Raw genomic sequence first — 24,137 nt, 5'->3', positions numbered from 1 at the left:
TTGTCTAGATGATCCTGTAGTGCTTCCAATAATTTTCCTGGAACAGAACTAACAGGTCTGTAATTACTTGTGTCACCCTCTGATCCTCCTTTGTGAATTGGGGTCACATTTGAACATCTCCAGTCCATGAGTACCTCCCCTGAGTCAAAGGAAGCTCTCACAATTATGGCTAAGAGTTTGAATACTTGAATATAACTGCATAGATCCCATCAACCCCAGGTGCCTTTTTTATATTCAATTTCAAAAATTTCTCCTCCATTTTGCTCTCAGTTATTACAAAATCATTTAGCTCACTGCCAGAGTTTAATACACCTCTGGCATGCCCCTCCCTGAGTAACTCCTGATGTGAAAATGTTGATGCAAAATACTCATTCAATTTGTTAGCTACCTTAGCAGGATCATCAACAGTCGAACCATCGATATCAAGTGGACCAATCTGATTCACCCCCTTCATTCTAGAGTTTACATAAGTAAAGAACTCTTTTTCTCTTTGCATCCTTTGCCAAAGATTTCTTATAATCTGTTTTGCCTGCCTAATCTCCTTCGTGACTTCGTTACAGACCAACTTATATCTCTCATAGGCTTCCATGTTACCCATTAATTTATATGTATCCCATGCATTTTTCTTCTCTGCCATATGTCTCATTAGTTCATCTGACATCCATTTAAGCCTAAACCTTGAACTATATTTCTTAGTTGGTATGTAAAGCCTAGTAGCTTCCAAGATAAATTCTTTGAATGCTTCCTATTTAGAATTTTCTGTTGGTAACATGATTAATTAAACCCTCTGTATAGAATTTAAAAACTGTCTAGGACCACCATAGTTAGTTACCTTTACGAAAGAAAAAATCCTTCCCTTTACCCCTGATGGTAGTTTCCTCTTTGAGTAAATTCCACTTCAGCACATTTTGATCACTAGCACCTAGTGGTTTCTTTATCTGCAGATTCCTAATTGCTTGAAGAATCACTACCGATAATCAAATCAACATTTTTACTCCCTCTGGTTGCCTCCAAACATGCTGCTGCAGAAAACAATCATCCAATAAATCCACAAAAGTCTTACTAGTGTGCGAATGACCAACCCACAAGTTCCAGTCAATATCTGGGAAATTAAAATCATCCATTATAAGACAACCTGATTTACTGACCCAATATATTTCTCTGTACAGTTGTTCATTATGCTCATCAGAGTCATTAGGCTTATAAAACACACCTACCCTCATTTTTGCTTTCCCAGTGCTTATGTCACACCAAAATGACTCGACATTGCCTTATCTACCCATGTCTACATAAATAATTAATTATTACTGTTTGTTTATTCTATTTAATTGCACATGATCTGTGAAAATACATACAAGGCCCTACTATTAATACCGGGACACTCCTCCATGGACTGGGAAACAGGTCCTATGCATTTAACACGTCACAGAACCTGCTATAAATATGCACACTGCGCTTCGAACAGACAATTGCAAAAGTGGGCATGCAAGATGGCACTCTCAACAGAATTACCTGAACAGTTCAACAGAATTGATCACCTCAACAAATGCTAGACGCCGATAAACACGGTGTAAGGAGTGCGAATCCTGGACTGTAGAGCAGTGGAAAACAGTCCCATGGACAGGCTAGGCGATGTTCGCACTCTACCAGTCTGATGTCCGTTCCTGAGTGTGACGAATGCTAGGGGAACAGTTCCTTCCTGATTGTATCCTCCCAACAATGAAGTTTGGAGGAGGCAGTGTCATGGTATTGGGCTCCTTTTGTAATTTGGCTTGGGCCCTTTAGTTGTTATCGACAAAACCATGAATGCTGTGCAAAACCAGGACTACTTGAACAATTATGCACTTCCAACATTATGGAAATACTTCTGGGAAGACCCATACTTGTATCAGCAAGACAACGCACCATGCCATACTGCTCTGGTCGCAACACAGTGGTTTGAGTACATGGGTGTGGAAAAGTTGGATTGACCAGCTGACCGTCTGATCTGAATCCTATCGAGCATCTTTGGGATGTATTGGATCGTTGGCTACGTGCATTTTGAGATAGCCCAAAGAACAAGGTCCAACTGGTGGCTGCGTTAAAGGCCCAATGGAGGAACATATCAGCTGACATTTATAAAATTCTGGTTGAGAGTATGCCGCGTAAAAGCCATCATAAAAGCAAAAGGTTTCAGCATAAAATATTAAATGACACAAGAAAAGCTCTTTTTTTGTCGAAGGGAACGTGTCTGGATATTAATGGTAGGGCAGTGTATAACTAATTGATTAAGAGTTCATTAGTTATGTAATTTTCATTTCTGTTAATCACAGAAACAATAAAAATTTAATTAATTTGAACAAAACAATAGAACTCCTCACGATAATCTTATTATTAAATAAAATATGCCATGAAGTATGTTGTTCTTGCCAAACATAATGAAGATACTCTATTCTGGATTTTAATTTGAAACAGCGACTAATTGACCAATCTTACAATTTATTCAAACTAAAAATATATAACGTCGTGCAATCGATCATAATACACAAAACATTAATTTAAGGGTTTATTATCGTTGTAGGATTCATTTACTACTCACCGGATGATACGATACCTCCAGAACACATCATAATTAGAACGAAATTCAAAACGAAGAAAATATAATTCCACCGAACAGCCATTTATTTTATGAGCCCTTTCAACTTTTACACCGAACAGAAAATGTCGACTACTTGGCTAACCACAGAGCAGAGATCGATGATTTTTAATGCGAAGTTGTGGCATTCGTACCTTTATGCCTGTTACTAGATGAGCGTTTAGCTACTGGCCGGATATGCAATGCGTAATTTAATTAAAAACATACAAAAGAGATTTTTTTTTCGTGCTGGGTGCAGATGGCGTTAGCTCTGCACGCATCTTGAAAAGCATCAGTCTTTATTAGTTATCGACAGACTGCTCAAACCACAGAATACGTAGTAAGATACAGAGTGGACACTCTCATAGACGACAATGTCAATCCCGGTTACATGTTAAAACGCATAGACATTGGAGCCATCAGTTTGAGCATGTTGAAACAGGTTGGTACATTGCATTGCTGGAGTTCCTGGAGAATTTTCTAAAGTTTTGTGATTGCGATGGACAATATCACAATTCTATCAACATTGCATCATTTACCTGCTAACCAGAGCCAATAATACACTTTTTTTAAAATATACTTCACAGAAATACAAAACATCTGGAACCAATGAGAAATTTGGAACACAATTCTCTGTGACTAAATTTTGACTGTTTTTTTTTTTTTGCTGAGTTAGTTACTTTAACAAAAGTAATTTAGCATTCTTTCATTTAGACACTACTTGAGTTAGCATTACAATAACAACAAAAAAGCAAATAAACATCACACTATATAATTGAAATTCTTTTTATTTATGAATTTTCTCATTACATATGAAAGATATTTGAATTACATGTAGTCCAATGCAAATTGAATTAGTAATATCTTTGCATGAAATGTCCTGTAATATATACAAATGATTAAAATACGGGACCAATCGAGAGGAAGCTTCGGCTGATATGAAAACGAACGTGCAGATCATGGAGTTGAAAGGAATGTGTGACGCAGTTAACAGGCTCAGGGCCCATTCAAGGGTTTATGGCGCCCTAGGCCACATTAACTGATGGTGCGAAGATTTTAATTTTTAAGAATGATTAATTTTGCCAATTTGCGTCAAGGTTTAGGGGAATTGGCGACCAACTAACCTAAATATGATCAACCTCCCTGGAATTCACAGCATTGGAATTGACCCTCTTCTCGATCTGAACTCACTGAGATGACTTCAAGCATCTTGCTGCCAACAGGCCAGCTTGGTGACCTGAACCACGTTTCATTGCGTGGTATCTTTGCTCCCATACCCCTACCCCCTTATTTCGCCTGGTGGAGCCCAAAAACTCCACTGACCCCGGGGACATCTTCTCTGTCATCCCCATATTTCTAGCTCCCCTCTTCTTCAGTCTCTAACCCCACACTTTAATTTGTAGTGTTTTTTTTTTTTTTTACATAGGACCGTGCTGCTGAAATCTTCGGAAATTAGGCGGCAGGACCTGCCAGCATACCATTGCGATCCCTCTACTGCCTGACCTGCCTTCATGTCGATAAGGATGGGCAACGGGGGCTCCCATTACAGGCTCAACGGCTAAATGGTCAGAGGAACAACATAACATGACACTAGCATACCCTTTGCACGTTTTGAAACCTCTGGCTTTCGCAGAGTACTGTGACACACAAAGTACACAACGCAGAAATGGGGGAACCCCTGGGGCCGTTAGACAATGAACACTTTATCCTTTTATCCCCAAAAAGCCTTACCATAAAGTCGGCTCTGAACAGGCTTCTCTCTCGCAGAAACCGACTTCAGAATGCAAGGAGATTGTAGAGAATGTCCAATGCCCAGGTGTCACGTTCGACGCCGATATCAGAAAGTCCGCGACTTCGTCAGGGGACGGATTACCGGCCATTGAGAGGATGGATGAGTGCTTCGTCGTGTGGCAGAAAGTGTGAGCGGTGACAATACCACAGTGTACAAATATTGGAAACAACGGCTGCGGGAAGGTACCGCTCTTCGAATGGGTCGTGTTGTATGACGAAGGACTACAGAACGGGAGAATCGTCTTATCCGTTGATAGTTTTACACCGCACCTACAGCCACGCTGGCCGCCATCCAACGAGCTTGACATCAGTTGGTTGTCCCCATCACACGTCGAGCCATTGCACTCTAATTGGCAAAATGGGACCGTTGTGCGTACTGGCCAGTCCATCGATTACCCCTCACCACTGCCCATCGTCAACAGCGTCTGGTACCGCGCAAAATAAATTTTGGACATCCAGAAGTGTGCTTTATGCCCATTCAACTATATGCCTCAATCATCTGATCCTCCACCCGACACATACAATGCCTCATCTACATGTGGACATGTGTTTTTGTAATGGGCGGCACCTAGAACGCCAGTTCATCTCCGCCTCGTATCTCTGTGAAGAACAGTACCACTGTAGAAGGGCCAGAAATAAGTAGTGTATGTTTGTGTGTATTATGTGTGTGTTCTGTTGTTGTGTCTGACCGCTTGGCTACCCAGAATCATTAGTCACCTGGACAGATGATTCTGGGTAGTCGTCCACACCACGGGAAGGTGGGTCATTCTCAATGGAGCTCGCACTGTCTCAATTCGAGACTCTGACCCACCTGATGTTGGCAAAAGATGGGCGAGATTCCTCTGGGGCCCACTCCAGAGGAGAAAAAAAAAATTTCCCCGTGGTGTTAAAAAAAAAAAAAAAAAAAAAAAAAAAAAATATATATATATATAATAAATAAATGAAATAAATAAAAAAATTAATAAATAAAAAATATATAAAAAAATAAATAATAATAAATAAAATAATATAAAATAATAATAAAAAAAATTTAGGGAATGTTGCTCCCTATTGAGCAGCTCCACCAGACAAAGGAGTAGAATTATTCGTAGCCATATAACTAATTCTTCTTCTTGTGAAAACATTAGATGCAAACTGCTGAAGAGCAACATAAGAATTCTTGTCTCCCACCAGCAAGGTTTCATGCCCATGAGAGAGTGTAGAAACTGATGAACATCTCTAAAGTCATTATACAGCGGACATTCAAATAAAATGTGGCTCCAATTTTCACTTTCCCCGCATTGACAAACTTCCGTTATAGAAAGAGCAAAATGACATTGTTTTTCGTTAAGAGATCCATTTCTCGTTAAGAGGAAGGATGTATATAAGTCTAAAGAGAACTAAACAGGTTTCTGCTTTACACAAAAGGTCACCTCAGGGAAAAAAGTCCTAGTAACAAATCCGACAGATGACGTATCCCAGCGGGTCTGCCACAGATTTATCATTTCATTCCACAAACGATTACGTTCTTGCTTAATATCTGAATTAATATTCAGAACCAAACCCATAAATTCAGTTGATAGTTGGTTTTTTAACCTATAACAAAGACCTCTGTAAGCTACGTGAAGGTCCAATGGCAATACACCTGCAAGAACCTGCAGGTGTTGAAACAGTACGACAAGCTCTTAACACACATAATAATATTGTTCGTTGCATAGTAGCCAACTTCAATCGAAATTTAACAGTTCTAAGCCTGTGAAACCATACACCTGCAGCATAAGTAGCCATAGGAAGGAATACAGGAATACGGCGTTATAATAGATTCTCATGGTACGTCTAGAAAGTCCCCAGTCTGAACGAGAAATTTTTACAATAGCACCAGTGAATCTTCTGATCTTTGTTGTTACATTATTTAAATGAGAGACAAAATTAAGCTTTGAGTCGATTGTAATCCCAAGTAATTTAGTTTCAGAGACAAATGGAATCCTGTTATTATTAATCTTCACTAAAGGGGGTCGTTGAGGGTATAAATGTGATCTAAAGATCATCATTTTAGTCTTAGACGAACTTATTGTCAATTTATTATCCACTGTCCATTGAAATAAATTTTGTAAGACATCATTGGCATTACTTTCGATAGCAGATCTAGATGAACCATGAATTAAGATAGTAACTCGTCGGCATAAGCGATGATTTTGGTACTACTGAAACTACGGGAAATCCAACCCTGTAATACCATATTCCATATAAGAGGCCCTAGGATAGACCCCTGGGGACACCCTCGAAACTTCTCTAGACACCTCCTGAAATTTAGATTTCACTAAAATGTGACGATTACTGAAATAGCTTGTGAACAGGTGGTATAGTTGCTGAGAGAATCCAGCTGATCGTAACCGTTCGAGAGCACTCTGCCATCATAGAGAGTCAAAAGCGCCCTCGACATCAACAAAGGTAGCTAACGTGTACTTTGATGTTGAATGCCTCATCTACAGTTTTCCTCACACGTAGGCTGTTTACCAATGGAAGCATTTATCAGTGCGCTTAATTTATAAACGTATATGTCTGCATAGACACTCGCGGTTCATTAGACGTCATTAACATTTGCATTTTTGCATTTTAGTTCTGAAGAAATATTGAAGTGTTCTCAGTGGGTGGATGAATTAAATCCATTCCAACAAATAAATGAAGTCAGTGATTTCTACTTTTTCGTGTGCAAAACCTGACAACGCAGAGCATTATTAATTACAAATATCATATAGAAATAATGGAATTTGTATTCAATTACTGAATGTTTACATACCTTTTTTTTAAATCTCCGTACCATTCGTATGTGGTATCCAGCTTCAAATAACATTAATTATGTTCACGTGGAAGAACAAACAAAAAAGTTGAAATAGTATTCATTCGGTTTGCGTGATTTTAAATCATAAATAATGGGTTGCTCAGTAACAAATAACACACACAAATGTCATGCTGGCCAGTTGAATGATTCAACTGCAATGCTGCAGTAACTGATAGAAATGTTTTCACCATATGGATGTGCAGCTTTGCTGATCTCGTTTGTGTCGCCCTTGTCTTGTATCTTACAATCAACAAATTCAGGTAAGGTTTGTATATTTAGTAATATACGAATTTAGTGTCAATAAACATCATACGCACTTAAATGTTTCTTAAGTAACTCACTAATTAATTAAGAAACGCCAAGAATTTGTCTATTCAGATCGTTGGAAAATATTCTCATTTTACTACATGTCCATTTTGACAAAAAATATTCAATTCTTAAAGAACAGCAATGTCCAATAATAAAGTACAATAACGTTTGTTTTCGCGAAAAAGCTGGGCATTCTTGGCTATCAAGTTCATGAGTGTAGGAGGGTTCCTGCCGAACAACTTCTCTTTCAGAAAACCATAAAAGAAAAATTCGCATGAGTTCAAGTCTTGGATTAAGAGTTGGTCAAAGCCCTGCAGTTGTGACTTTCAGGATAAAGATATGACAATATACAAGGACCAAAACATTGTGCAACAAGTATATTTGAGAGAAATCAAGCCGAATTGTTGAACACCATCCAGTATGAAAACGGACCTTGCTCGAGGTCCTGATGGTATTTCTACTATTTTATGGAAAAAATGTGGAACAACATTGGTAAAGCCTTCACTTAATAAAATTATGTTGAGAGTTGAGTCTATCCCGCTCCGCTAAAAGAAGGTATTTATTTCCTCTATTTATAAAAAGGAGACTCATATTCACCCAACAACTACAGACTAATTTGTCAATTAAATAAACTCTCAAAGATAACTGAATCCATTGTAATGAAGCAGCTGCCGAAATTTAATGAAACTTAATCTGTCGGATTACACTCAAGGATTTATGTTGGGACGATCCACCTGCACAGATGTGATTTCTTTTGTATCAGATATATCCCAGGCTTTAGGTAAAGAAGAACAAATTGATGCTATCTTCTTGATTTAAGTAAACCTTTGACAAGGTAGTTCATCAAGAATGGTTCATCAAGAGATTAATAGAAAAATTGGATCGTTAGGGACCCAGAGGACAGGCTTTAAACTGGATCGCAAACTGCTTGGAAGGGAGAGAAATGTCCGTGACTTTTAAAGGTAAAATTTATTAGCCTTTTAAACCTGAAATTGGTGTTCTACAGGGTTCTTGGGTCCCCTGTTATTTTTAATCTTCTTCAATGACATGTTTAGTGTTTTAGGGGAATGCCAAATTAAAATTAACAACGTTGCTGACGATATAAAAATTTATAAAGCAATACGCAATAACAGCGACTGTATAATTTTAAATGAAACTTTGCAATTAGTAATTGAGTGGCTGAAAAAAAAAACACTACCTGAGGTTTTGATATTGTATTAACAATAATGTAATTAAAAAAAAGCTAGTACATTGAAAATTTTGGATATTAGAGAATCACTCACCTTTGATCTCCATATCTCAAACATTCTTAAAAGAGTTAGCAGAGATTTTAATCAATTGGCATTATTTATGTTTCTTTAAAAAAATTATGTTAGGTTAACCCTAAAATACGCCTCACAGGTTTGGTCTCTCCACGCGTCCTATCAAAAATTAGAAATAGAAAACACAAAAAAAATAGCAATACATTACATTTATTTTAAGGGTGGATTACAATATAATGAGAAATCATATCAAGAGTGGTGGAAATTCTTTTGGGCTTGAAACTCTGGAAGAAAGAAGAGATAAGTTGTAAAGCAGATCAGGAAGCAGTAATCCAATGTACGTTATGTCAGCAATTTTACTGTGCGGCCTGTACCAAATGCGATATAAAGCGGTTCAACAAGCATCGATGTCAGAAGTAAATTTGCCCATTCCATTCCTCAAAGAAAGTAAAGAACAAATGACAAATGCAGCGGAATGTGTGGATTCAGGATGACTCGGAAGATAAACTAGAAAATAAACAAACAGACGTCCAAACATCAAACTTTAGTCAGACTCACGCTGCAAGTCAAACTGACTCAGTAGCGGATAACCCGGAGTGTGAAATGGACCAAGAGGTCTGTAGTCAACAACCAATCATCAAGACACATGAAAACCGTGTGGAATGCAGGAAAGAAAGCCAAGCGGAAAGTGACTTCCTTATTGATGAGCAAAACAGGTTCCTGAAAAACATTGATGGCATCTGTGCAGACTTGAAATTCTTCTCCATGCAAACTGCAGAATTTCTGGAAAACATAATGTGGAAATTCACATCAATCTCTGACAGTCTGCAGAATTTATCTGAAGTGAACCAGCAGCTTGGTGTACAGAACAATGACATGAAACAAGAAATAGGTCTCCTAACCAATCAAGTGCGTCAACTAGAAACCTTATTTATGCCCAATGAAAACAGTTTACCCAGCAACGCCGCACTCAATGTGGCTCAGGGAACCTCGGAAAACAAGCCACAAGAAGTAGAATTGATACATGATTCCAACGTTCAAAGGAATTATATTCCCAAAATTATGTATAATGCAATGGCTTATATGCCTATCATCCTTAGTCCAATGACAGCTGTAATGCAGGTCTCAATGACGGTAATTCTCCCAAACCTGTATCTAACAACACCGTGGGCAACCACTCAAAGACCTCTCGGGTGGCCCTCTCCACATTACCCACCCAAAATAACACCAAACCTAAAATGTTAAAGGAGACAATCCATACTGGAAAGGGTGCATCAAGAGACCCACATTTGAAGAAGTAGTCACCGGCCAAAAAGATGCTGAGAATAACCAAAAGATCCCATCAGTAAGGTTTATAGGTAGCATCTATTCCCTGCCGAAGGCATCTCTCACTGATCAACAGATTTACTAAAACGAAACCCGGATTATATATTCAACATATCAAAAAATGGAACATGGAAGATAACAGGACAATAGAGATGCCACAGAACTTTCCTCGAAGGGGACTCATTCTAATTCGTACAACGTCACAGCGGTCCAGACTCTAGGACAAATCTTTGTATCTCGACTGGAACCGACTGCTAAACCAGATAGCATTAAGGCCATGTTTGTAGTAGTACACTGGATGAATATTGATGTGAGACCGAGAAGAACCAGGTATCCAACATACGCCTCTTTCATCCTTACCTGACACCCACAGAAGATGAGCTTCGTGCTGGATCCAAGGCTATGGCCCCCTGGAACCCTCGTCAACCCTTCCTAGATCAGAAGCCAAGAACCGCAATAAACCACTGACATCAATATCAAACGCAATAGCAATTAAAGCTACCAAGGTCCCAAGCCAACAAAACGCATGAGAAATCAAATTACTTCACTGAGAACAAAGTTACTATAGGAAACAAACTGTCCACATATCACTCAATCCAACTATCAGCAGATTATAATGGACAATCCCCAGGGCTCCAGATCTGCGAAGAATATCCCTGTACACATCACAATGCACAATAGACCAGTACGAACCTTAAAAAGAAACTTGCCACCAGTACTGGTGGCAAGTTTCTATGAACTTCAGTTACTATGGCCACCACCATTCGAATTGTCTATTACAATGAAAGGAGTATTTGTAACAAGCCAGACACCGTCAAACAGCTTCTCCTCTCTAAAACTTTTGATATTCTTTGCATTGCCAAAAACGTGGCTTGGGAATGGGCGGGACTCCCTTGCCTGCGCTCCTCAGGCCAGGTACCAGATTCTCTGTTCCTCTAGAGAGGATCGTAGAGAGGGGGAGTCGCAATACTCTATAATACCACTATCTTCTCATTGGCACATTCTGTGGTAACCCAATCCCTTGCATTTGAAACTGCTTTTGGTGTCCCTCAAGTTCAACGCCAACCTGATAGACATAGCAACAGTATACATTCCACCAGGCCCAAACAGAGACATAATTGAAGATGTCATTCACTGGCTGGTAAATCACCACTGCTAACCACGTTATTTGTAGAGATTTAAATCTTCCACCTACTCTCACATATCTTAGTAGGAAACTCATTAGCAGTTTGGATTCATTGGGTAATCAGCCTAGTTAACTGCCAACCCACCAGAGGATCTAATCTCTTGGATTTGATATTCTCTTCAGCACCTTGCGACCTTGAAGACAGTCCCGACAAACTATTTCAATCCGATGCACGAATCAATTGCCATACTCTTGCACTTAGCCGCACCTAACATCGATATCCAAGGCCCTAAAAAGAAAAAAAAAAAAAAGACATCACAGCACCCAAATTCATTGATCCACCACGATGTCTCGAAGCCGCATCCTCGATACCTTGAGAGGCTCTCTATAATTATGATCTCGAGCTAGCTGTTGACCTCATGACCAGGTGGATTTGAACCATTGCAAGTTATGGTGCTACAAAGACATTCTGCATTACTCCCCGTTCGAGAGCTTGGTAGACACCAGCATTGAACGACAGCTTTAAAGAAAACAAAATCTGCATAAGAGATGGAAAGAGTCAGGCGCTATGCAGCAACATCTTATTGTCTTCTCCAGAGTCCGAACAGTGTTCAACCGCTAGAAATCATTTGCAACTAAAAACTATTTAAGTGCAACCCTACGAAAAGGCAAATCGTTTTGTGACTCTTAGCACACAGTAATTCCAAAAACACTGGACCTTGAATTGTGGATGGATCACATTGCACGGTTCTCAAATCCTGTGGCACCGATGTACCTAGGCAACTTACCCGTCAACAACGTTCATACTGATAGGCTCGCCACCGTTCACATCACCAGGAAGTAGCTTATAACTGCCATAAATGGATTGCCTCCCACTGCAACTGCAACTGCAGGCCCCGATCTTGTGCCACAGTTCATGATTAAATGTCTTAGCTCGTTTATCATCGATCCCCTACTATCAATTTTTTAACTATGTCTTAACACAGCACTACTTTCCACCTCTCTGGAACGGATATGCCGTGAGGCCACACCCTAAATGCCAATCTGCAACCATCATTAGAGTTCAGGCCAAACTCATTCTTCCAGCCTCTTGAAACTCACGGAGAAGACATTACTTTCAACCATCACCAATGAAATCATGCCTCACAAATCCTCATAGATTCACTATGTCATTCTCAGAAGATCCAGTCACCAATTTAACACCCATAACCAACACCATTCTCAGTGCACTAGAAGTTAAAGCAGAGCTTGCCGTCACGTACATCGACCTGGAAGCTGGATTCGACTCAATCAGTATCCTTTCGCTTGTTCACCTCCTAGAAAATTACTTCTACATAAAAGGTGCCATGTTGTGGTTTATCACAACCCTGCTCTCTGACAGAACCATTCTTCTTAAAGCGGATCAACACACAATCTGGAGAAAGATCACTTGGGAGTTCCCCAAGGCGGAGTCCTCTCCGGAGCATTATTCACTGCAGTTATTATTCCGTTTGTGCAATAGAGAGAAGACATAATCTGCTATGCCGATGATATTAAGATATGTACTCAGATTAACTCCGGCGAACATCTCTCCAACATCAATAAAAAGATCAATGAAAAGTTACACGACTTAGGATCCTATCTCCATCAGTTTGGCCTCCTGATTAACCTTGCCAAATCAGTCCAAATTGTCTTTTCTCTGAAGCGCCAACCCATTGAAATCCAAGCTTTTCTAGACGGCATTCCCTTTCCAGTGGTCAAGATGCATACAGACTTGGGAGTCGTCTTCGACTATAAACTGAAGTTCAACGCCCACATTGACAAGCTCACAGCAAAATTCTGTCAAATGCGCTGGACCACCAAACAACAACTGCTCCACGTTAGGGATCTGGATGTGACTCGTCGGTACGTATACATCTCACTATACGCGTCGTATTATATGCTTGGGAAATTTGGGCGTCCGCAGACCCTACCAACATCAAGCGCATGTACTCCACCGAACACTGTCTCCTTCGCTGGATCACGCATAAACATCGTCGTCCACCCCAGCAAAGGACAACTGCGATGGCGATCTCACTAAATTTTGCCCGACTTCCAGATCCTTGTATTGGAAAAACGCCTTGTTCTCACTGCCAAAATGACAACCGGAATGGTCTCGGAGCCAAGCATCTGGGAACCGTGGGGCTGGAGAATCCTTCTACCCAGACCGAGGTCAGTTCCCATGCTCACAGCCCACTATAACAGACTAGCTCTTAGTGACCGCTTTTTCCCCAGGGAGATGCTCCCCACAATCCAATCAATTGACGGAGACCTCTGCAAGTTTTCGAAGGATCGGAGGTACCGAAGACAGATCCTTAAGAGCCTAGGCCAGGCAAACTGCACATTGATATGGCCAACATAATAATGCCCAATATATTGTAAACAATGTTTAAAGTACGATGGCTTTATGAATGTGTTGTGAATAAAGTCAAGAATATCTTTATGAATATAAATACAATATAAATATCTTTATTAATACATTGTAAATACTGTCAAAAGCATAATATTCTGTAAATAATCTGGCACTGATTTTGCTGTTGGCTCTGGGGAATGAGCCCGGACCTCTATGTGGGCCGCGTACTTCCAAGGCTATTGTCCACCAGCCAATGTAAAACCCCTGGCATTGAAAAGAATCGCCGTCCTCCCTACACCGGGTGGAAAAGACCTGATTTCGGATCTCGCCGATGTCATGAGGAATTTTTGTGGGCTTTTTCACAACGTGACTGAGTTAGGGCAGCATTGTTTTTTCTCCCGGGAACTCTGGTTTTCGTCCAGCGAATAGAAAATCAACCCCAGAACTCACGCAATTTACAGACAATATTATGGAGTACTATGGCCGCAGTCGCCAATGATTCTAAAATTCTATTACAACAACAACAACAACTGTGGTTATGGAAGTGATTAGTTTGGATAAATTCTAGGGTAAAATATATAAATTGTTAGAGGGCGTGACAGGTGATATGGGAAGGTTGGTGTTTTTTTTTTTCTTCTCCTGATTCTGTTTAAGCTCGCTTTCTTGCATCATATGTCAATACTAATACTGATGCTAAATGACGCTGGTAACAAAAGCATAATTTATTATTTATACTTTTTAGACTGGAAATGTCTCGCGTTGTCGAAACCTAAATAAAGAAATTCACAGAAGTAAAGATGCTTTTATGTACAACATCACGTGCGTGCTGCATTACAGAAAACTTAGTATGTTCTTTAATGGATTCTCAATTACTTCTAATGTGCTGAAAAAGCGCAATGGGTCGTTAACTGGAATTTTAGTTCGTATAGAAAGGACGGACTGGTTCCCAGTGATTGAGGTCGTCACGAAAAATTTCATCTGATTAATGGTTACCAGCATGGATTGTTGCTGTTGTTGTAGCAGGGTTTTAGGAGCATCAACGACTAAGGCCTTATTGGTTCGTGTATATTGTCTGTAAACTCTGTATGTGTTCTCTGGTCGATTTTCTGCTTTCTGGACGTAAAACCTGAGTTTCCAGGAGAAAAAGCCACCAGCATGGATTCCGATCCATGCTGGTGGATCCATGGAGGATTTCGGTTACGTCAATATAAGCCGATATCATCTCTTAGAGCTGCTTTTTTTGCTTCCTTGCAAAAACCGCTACTTCGTTGGATTTATTTCATTAACGCGCATGCTTTTTTATGTAGTGTATGTATGCATGCGATTTATCAGAGAGGCGTTCTACAAGAAACAGGACCAACTGCTACGAGGACCGCAGAATTGCATAAAAGAAATAATGCATATCGTTGCTATACAGAAGGTAGAAATAAACAAAAATAAACCCACTTGTTGATATTTCATTAGTGATTTTTTCGATAAAGTGTATTGGTAATATATGAATGACATGCTTTTTTACCCACACTTTCCCTTTCATTATTCTTTATGAAACTAAAATGTTTCTATAGGCAAACAGGAACATCATGCGCTTTAAGTTATGCTTTATGTTGGCCTTTGGTGTATACACACCAGATGTCAATAATTGGGTTTTTAAACCGTAGGTGAGTTAGTCAATGTCGACACGAGGGTCAGATAGTTTTTCTTGGGGGAACACACACTGGTAACTTAACGTTCCATCACCACAAACAGTTTTTAAAGTTTCATACTTTACTGTTGGAGATTTTCTCAGTTTAAGGCAAAAAATGAATAATCGTTCGTTGCTCCATTGCAAAATGATGACAGAATATTAACGCTACTAACGAAACTGGTTTTATATGCAACCTGACAGTCTACTGGGCAATCTATGTGCTAGAAGAAATGTGCTGGAGGAAATGCATAATACAAGCTACTTCTATTTATTTTTCAAACTCATCGAACACGACCCACCAGTACCAATCCGGAAACTTTATTGCCACTCCTCGTATATGCTTTGATATTGCAGTTTTGTTTCATTTGCAGCTCTATAAATATTCATGATTTTTGCATTCTCACGAATTTGCACGCAAGATTTCCTCATCCCCTCTCCTACGTCATTAATAGTCTGTTCAAGTCGGTTGACCAACTACTATGAGTAAACCAGCCTTTAGGCTGCAATGCATTTCTCTGTCAATGGAAAGATTCAATATGGAAATGGATGATGTACTTGAAGCGTACGTTTGATAAACCAACCACATAAATGTCGAATAATCAACTTGGATTGGCAATTTTGCTTTTTTGTATCTCTTTTCTTCTGGTTAAAATAGTGAGGCTTATGTTGTACTTGGTTTTAAGAATATGATACTCCTTAAGAAAAATGTCTCTTTACAGCAAATATTTGCTTCTAATTTGTAACTTGCTTTTCAAGGGGATATATTCTGAACCCTTTTTGGAGTTGGGTGAGTACTCAATAGCAATTATTTATTATTCGTCATTTTAACCGCTGCATTAAGATACAAGGAAATCAACTGCCACCAAATATAGCACAAATGAGCCACAAGGGTTTACTTTTTTTAAAGGTAGTGTCCACATTGTTTACAACGCTTATTCTGAAGTTGAACATAGAACTTTAGAATAGTGTGGTTTAAATTTTTCAATTAAACCACAATCCAAGCGCTGTCTACGTGTATCTGGTCGATTTGCCTGTTTTTATGGACGTAAAACCACAGTTTCCAGGGTGAGGAACCTTGCTGTCCTCGCTTGAGACCGACTAATTGAGTCACGTAGTGAAAAATGCCTATAAAAGTTCCTCGTGTCATTAATGGGTTTCGAACCGGTGTGGGAAGGACAGCGATAATAACCACTTTGCTATCCACTTAGTTACCTTCCTACATAGTTGTGATAATAAAATTTTTCCCGGACTGGTGCCATTGCAGTCATGTTCGATGAAATTTTGAAAATAAACGGAAGTGGTATGTCGTATTCCTCCAACGGATGGTGGTACAGAGATTGTCCAGTGGGCTGTCAGAAACCGGACAGTCTACTGGACTGAGTTTCTTTACTCAGATTGTGGACCAATTTTATAATGGAGCAACAAACGATTATCAAATTTTGCTTTAAACTGGAAAAATCTGCAACAGAAATGTATCAAATGTTAAAACTGTCTATGGTGTTGAAATGTTAAGTCAGTGTGTGTTTGAATGCTGTAAGTGGTTCAAAGACGCCATAAGGATGTTCGCGATGCCCTAAAAAAGTGGGAGAACGTCAGCCAACCTCTCGAAGTGAGGACAGAGTTTCAAAACTTCGGGAAAATGTGGCATGAGATCGTCATTTGACCCTAAGAATGATCGCTGATGAGTTGGATATCAAAAAGGATACGATTTGTCAAATTCTGCATGAAGATTTAGGGAAAAGGAAGGTATGTGCAAAATTTATGCCGCAGATCCTCACCGACCAGAAAACGAAACAAAGAGGGTCATCATAGGAAAATGTCATCATTCATCCAGACTTGTCAAGACAGTCCTAATTTCTTCGAATCAAATTATTATATTAGGGTTTCCCGTAAATGACTACATAAACCCGTATTTGTGTCTATAAATTGCATGTTTTCTCTGGTCGATTTGCCTGTTTTGCTGGAAGAAAAACAGGGCGTAAAAAACAAGGCCGAACTGGTGGCTGCGTTTAAGGCCGAGTTGAGGAACATATCACCTGACATTTATTAACAATACTGGTTGAAAGTATGCCGCGAAGATTGAAGGCTGTCATAAAAGCAAAAGGTTTCAGCACAAATGACACAATAAAATCTCTTTTTTTTGGTCTAATGCAATGTATATACATGTAATATGTAAATAAGCAATTTTTTTGTGCCTTCAGTAAATTCAAACTATATAAACTTATCCTATTATATATGTTACAACTATCCGGATGGTTGTAAGGTTTAATTGCTTTAGCAGTGGTCTTGGTCCATAAATTATGAGCAATAATGTTTAAATATTTTACTATTTATCGAAAAATATCATGACAACGAAAATATCACATATACGAAGGGGTGGACAAAATAATGGAAGCACCTAATATGAAAGTAATAGTGTTTGTAATGGTTATGTGATGTATTATGAATATGCATGATGATTTTTGTTGTTTCTTGCAGGTATTACTGTAAACGAAAGCCGATAAAAAGCTGATGTTAATTTAGAATTGATATAAAAAGGTACACGAAGAAAATAACAAATCTTCGAAAGAGGTCAAATTGTTGGTGCTCGTTTAGCAGGGACATCAGTAACTAAAACTCTCGATTTATTTAGAGCAACTATCGAAAGGATGTAGATAACAGTCTGCATTCAACAAGTATGGAAAAACAAAATTTGATATGAGAAATTGCGTCAGAAAATCGAAGCTGTTTGAAAGACACACAATGGGATACTGGAAAAGGAGTGTAGCCCCAAAGAATAGACCTGCTGCTTCAAGAATAAGTGTAGAAGTAAATGTGAGTATAGCAGTCCAATTTCTAGCAAAACAGCACAAAAACTGAGCACTTCATCATTCGAAACATGTCATATTTTCAGATTAATCATCATTCACACCTTTTCAAATATCCACTCAGTTGGTGTGTTGTTCTGGGATAACTGCTACTTTAAATGCAGCCCCTTGGAGTTATCAATATTAAACCTCATTTACCATTTCCCATCTGCCTATTTTCTCTAGGTTTGATAAAGTATCATATCCTGATTTCTGTCAATAGCCACTTGACAGTGTCTATATCTACAGTGTACGTAAACATCAAACTTGTTATCTATGTTGGTTTGTAAGATACAAAATCTTACAGAATAAAATCTTTTTAAAAACTTTGGAAATTAGTTTTATTAACTAATAGATTCTTGTCGCAAGTTAAATAAAGTAGTAATACCGCGTAAGATAAATAAAATAAAATAAAATTATTCGCAAATAGATAGGTTCGTGAGGGGTAAGAAATAAAGGCAAGGTCCAAGCCATTAACTTCGTTATACTCGGGGAATAAACTAAGGGAAAACTACACTAAAGCAGCATGGGTCCAAGCACAAACAGACGAATTAAGATTTATGCGGGGGCGAACTTAGAAGTGAAAGTTGCTTCAAACAGGATACCGTCAGGCGCAAACAGGAAGTGGTTTCTTGACCAGCATTTAAGTTTCCTTAAATAGATGCTGTGGTCACTAGAAGTGAGTTTCGTGTTTTTAAAACGTTACAGGGTCAAGGCGTTAGATGAGAGGGGAGTGGTTTTTTGGGATAATCGGCAAACATCAAAGGGCACATCGTATGGGAGCAGATCTGGTAGAATAGTAAAAGGGGGAGTATTGAAACACATGTTTCTGGGCAGGCTGAGTAAGGGTATTCTAACGAATGAAAGGAGAAGAAATCCGAAGATGAGTATAAGATTGGAGGGAGTCACTGGTAACAGGCGTGCCGAACTTGGGAGTAAGATGTGGGAGGAGTAGAACAAAAAGAGAGTGAAGGGGTCGGAGAAAAACAAAAAGTGGGGATTTTTGGCAGTGTTAGTGAAATGAGTTAGTGAGTCAGATTGGAGAAGAAAAAGAAAAGAAAGAGTTTTTTTAGATGGAGTAGCCGGTGGAGAAAAGTGGCTAAGTTTTAATGTGTAGTCAGTTTGTGTGAGGGGTAGATAAGCTTTAAAATGAAAGTGAACAGTTAAGTCGCTGATTTAATAAGTTAGTGAGAGAGGCAGTCGAGTAAGTGGAAAGATGAAGTTGAGATGCAGAAGTCGGTCAGACAGTCAGTCAGACAGACGGTCAGACAGTTAGTCAACCAATCAAAGATAGACTGAGTTTCGAAGTGAAGGAGTGATAGAGATGAAGAACACGTGCCGTAGAGAAAGGGGAAATTTTGCAAGATCCTTAAAGTAGATGAGAAGGAGTCAACTCCATTATCAAGGAACGAGATTGCCTGATATTCCAGAGAGCAATTATGCTGGAGCTGATGAAATCCGAAGCCGGACAAAAAAAAAGAGTACAGCCATTCTGATCAGATGAAAATAATGCGTTTTTAAGAAATAAAGGTACCCGAGACCCAAGAAGGAATCCAGTATCTTATGTTGAACTCCCCCAGTGATTGTGAGATGCGACCCAGATGGAAAAGATCCACTACTCGCTTAGAGAAGGATGAAGGATGTACCGCGAAGTCCGCCAAGTTATCTAAGTAAGTGATTAGTTTACTTAAGTACTCTCACCATCACACAAAGACTATAGACACCCGATAACCAATTTATCAGAACTTGTGACTAAACACTGTGAGATATGTATAAGTACTATATTGTAATGAATAAGTTAGTGAACGGTATGAACTGAAGGACATTAGCCAGGGCAAGTCAATATATATAAAAATTTTTGGAAGGGAATAGATATATATACATTTTTTGAAGTGATTGATACCTGTTAGTAATTGGTTAAATAAGTGAATGACTAAGTATGAATTTTGGAAGGGGATAGAGGGAATAGACGGATGTCAGTAACCCTCAAATGTGCAAGTAGTTAAATGTAAAAATTTGATAGTGGTGTAATTAGGCAACAGAGTAATGATTTATACTGAAATTAAGAGTATAGGAGCTTTATCAATTTGGAGTGTTTTGTAATGAAAGGAGAATGTTAACAGATTCTTTTAAAAGTCAATTGATGAGGAATAAGGAAGTAGAAACATTATTATTTTGTTAGTTTAAAAGAGGGGAGATTTGATTATGATATAAGTAAAAGAGATAACCCTGCTTGATTATACTCAATAGGCAAATATACCTTTGCTCATATGCATTCAGTTCTAAGTAGGTGAAATTGAATTTATTTGGTCATGAGTTTAATAAATTTCTTTTGTGTTGATGTATCTTTGTAAATATGTACAATAAACTATTTTTATCCAATATGTGTTTAGTTTTTGTTGTTCTGAATACCAGCCTATCTGAAGGGGAATAAAAAACCACCCACCACAGGTTGATGATATATCTCTTATGAAGGGTCCAGCAATGAACCTTGAGACACTCTCGCAATAACGTTAATCCAAGAAGACTATTGAACACATTAATACAAATCTGTTTCATGGCGCCAAACCCTTAACCATGCACCAATATTTCCGTATTGCTACACTGCTCCAGTCTGTACAAGTCTTATGTGCAGTATCCAAACCTCCAGAAATCTAAATGTATATCAAATTTAATTTTGTATTCAGTTTCTTTATTACTGACATAGTAGCTAAACAAAATTTGGTTTAGGTTGTTTCAACAAATTTCTCCTTTTAAGAAATCCATGCAGTGATTGCTGTTGTATGACAGCATTACTTCCAAGATGATTTGAATTGCTTTTTTAACAGTGACTACATTATTTTTCCTGTTAAAGAAACCAAGCTGGTCTGTAGATATTCAAGTCATCCTCTGTTACTCCTTAGAGAATGGTAGAGAGAGAGAGATACTTGCACATCTCCAATCTATAGATGACTCCTCTGAATCCAAGGATTCTCTCATATTATGGCCAATCGTTTGCTTTCCTATTTTGGTGCTTCTTTTAATATAATTGTATAAATTCCATCAAACACCAGGTTCATCATTTACATTTATCTTCAACAATTTCTCTTTCACTTTGCTCTCAGTTATCACAAAATTATTTAGCTCCAAGGTATAACTTAGTATATTTGTGCTGTTGCCTCTCTAATACTCTGGTGTAGGAACACTTATCCAATATATCCAGAAAAGTCTTGATAATGAGGAACCAACCCAAAAGTTCCAGTCGATATCAGGAAAGTTAAAATTCTCCATTATAAGATATTCCGGTTTACTAACCAACTCGATTTTCTGTAGAATTGTTCATGCAGAAAATCGAGTTGGCCAGTTTCTCTATAACACACTCCAACTCTCACTTTTGTTTTCCCTCTGCTATGTCATGCGATGTATTAAGACAGAGAATAATGTCAATTTATCCAAATTGTTGGCTATTCAAATATTATAAATGAAATGCAGTAGTAATGTTTAAATTAAACAGTAAAGTATAAATTAAACTAAATAGGTAAGTTTCAATAGATATGCCCCTAAGCTCGGTGAATATTTAAATTTTAATTTTTGGTTGTGTCAAGGTACAGAACACAAAACACTTTTTTTTTTAAACTTTATTGAAAATAACAGAGTAATTTGAAATAAAATAACACGTAATTTCCAGTGTCATTAAATGACGTATGATTATTTTATATAAACATAGTATTGATGAAATGCAGATAGCATCGGACTGTTTGTAACGTGGAACAAGATTTAGAATTTCTTAGAATTTCTTAAATTTTCACTATTTTAGCTGGCTCGTTGATTTTCGGTCATCTCTTCACCAAAACACTAAATAAGTAGCAACTTTTGTATCTTTCTTTATTCGAACTACTAGAAATATATAAAATGGCATTCATGTATGCACAAAAACATCTTCGAAGGGGAGAGAGAACCATCAAGTCACTCGCCCAAAAGAATCAATTCCTGTAATTAAGAATTCTGTGCTCATATTTTCAAAGAATTTGAATCATAATACCATTGTGATTGCCAAACAAAGACGAGTGGCTTTTCATTTCTGGAGGATAACCAGCTACATTTGTAAGTCCTAAAAGTGGTCGGTTGCATAAGAATGATTGCTTCTTCTGTGATCCAATCAGACTTGGAACACATTATCTGTAGTAGGGCTTCTAGTAACCCGAAGGAGGGCAAACTCCTGCCTAATGCTCGTTGCGCCTCCACATCCAGAACACAAAGTAAAAATGAATCCGTTCGAAGAACGTGGCATCTTCCTTCCTTTTCATTACACTCGGCGTGATGATCCATTTCTTTGGACTTTCTATCAAAGGCATTGTCATTCCTCTGTAATGCTCATATAGCGATTCAAGTTGATCGCGGAATTCCCACTTGGCATTCATTTTTTTATAATGTTTTTGGTCGGACTTCCTCTGCTTCCTGCTGACTACATATTGATGGATGATGGGAGCATCTTCTGTAAATGTCACAGCTATTTGTGGCACAACAACTACATTTTCCGGCTCAGCAACTTCTTCATTTTCGGGCAAATTATTGTTTATTTCTGGCTGCTGATCAGCCTCCTTTCTCTCCACTAAATTTTCTTCCACTTTTTGAAGTAAGTCGTTCATCCAATCTTGCCAGTCTTGTTCCGAAAAGTCATTTACCTCTTTGTTATCGCCAGAGAAATCTCCAGTTTCCAATGCACTGTAAAATTGAGTGTCTGATTTATTCGCTCCATGTTCATCATCTAAATGAAGAGAAACATCGTCCTCCTTTGAAACAGGTTCATTATCCACAAGAACAGCACGATCCTGTCTGTCATAATAGTCACTATCTTTCTCTTTAAAGAGATCCTTCGGTATAATGGCGCTGTCTTCTTTTACGTATCCACAAAAACATGGAGTAATCCGTTTTATTGCTCTCCTAATTCGTCCCATCTTATATGAAAATTCGCTTTTTTTTAAAATTCTGTCCAAATATAAAAAGATAAGCCTGTTACCTCTGTGTAGCTTTGATTTGTGAAAGCTTGAAGTATTAGCTGTCTTCCTCGTCCCCGAGTGAGGCTGTAATGTTTCTATCTTCTGAGGCCTGTCGATACCTTTGTATGTTGGATGTCTTGTTACCACTGTTCCTAAAGTCTCCTCTTTTCTATCTTTTATATTCAGTCTTTTCTATCTTTTCTATCTTGTCTATCAGTCTTTTCTATCTTTTCTATCTGTTTTTTTTTCTATCAGTATAATTAAAGCGTCTATCGAAACTTTTCTGAGAAAATATTTGCTTCTGAACTTGTCAGTAGAAATCACTCAAATGGCAAACTGCAATTGTTGGGAGAGATTAACAAAACGAATTATTTTTGTTAACAATCTTGGAAACAATAAAGTACGCCGGTCCTGTTTTAATGCAATGATTGTTAGAATAAAGAATGAATAAATCATCTTTATTGAAATGTGCATATCTATTTATATATGTTGTTATAAATGACGCCTGAAACTACAGTTCAATATTAAGGATAAAATAAAACTATAAAATTAGAATCATTTAGAAAAAAAAGGATGCAACGGTGGATACACTATGGTACCACAAGAAATTCTTCCAAGCTGTACTCTCCTAATGCTTCAATACTCATTATTGGTTGCTCAGTTTCAACAGCAGTCAAAAAGGATAAGAGCGTGTTACTGTATCCTGGTGAAATGACAACCAGAGACATTCTGCAGAATAAGAGAGACATTTTTGTCGTTGGATATAAGAGAAATTTTTCTTGTGTATCTCCTATATGTGTGCAATACAACCACCTTAAGAAACCATCAATTTATTTTCAAAAATAGTTAATGTTGCAGTTTAAACCATCCAAATATTAAACACAAGGTTAGAAAAAAAAATATAGAAATTTTTATTGCAATAATAATAATACAAATCGATGTATTGCAACATTACCCGTCAAGGCCATGAGGCCAAGCGTTAACAAGTTGCTACAAAAATAATAAACA

General features: G+C 38.2%; 1 protein-coding gene across 1 annotated transcript in view; it reads right to left on the bottom strand.

Annotated features, from left to right (window-relative positions):
* The window catches only part of LOC150084107 (putative glutamate receptor), a 31,859-nt gene extending 23,028 nt beyond the window's left edge, over positions 1-8,831 (bottom strand). The window contains exon 1 of the mRNA XM_090376119.1: positions 8,819-8,831. Coding sequence (XP_090232245.1) covers positions 8,819-8,831 — 13 coding nt within the window. The remainder of the gene's footprint in view (positions 1-8,818) is intronic.
* Between the last annotated feature and the right edge of the window lie 15,306 nt (positions 8,832-24,137).

The sequence above is a fragment of the Mastigoproctus giganteus genome, chromosome 6 (genome assembly GCF_048544385.1).
Source record: "Mastigoproctus giganteus isolate SK-2022 chromosome 6, ASM4854438v1, whole genome shotgun sequence".
NCBI classification, from domain to species: Eukaryota; Metazoa; Arthropoda; class Arachnida; order Uropygi; family Thelyphonidae; genus Mastigoproctus; species Mastigoproctus giganteus.
The sequence above is the reverse complement of the archived record's forward strand: the minus strand, read 5'-3'. Positions and strand labels throughout refer to the sequence as shown.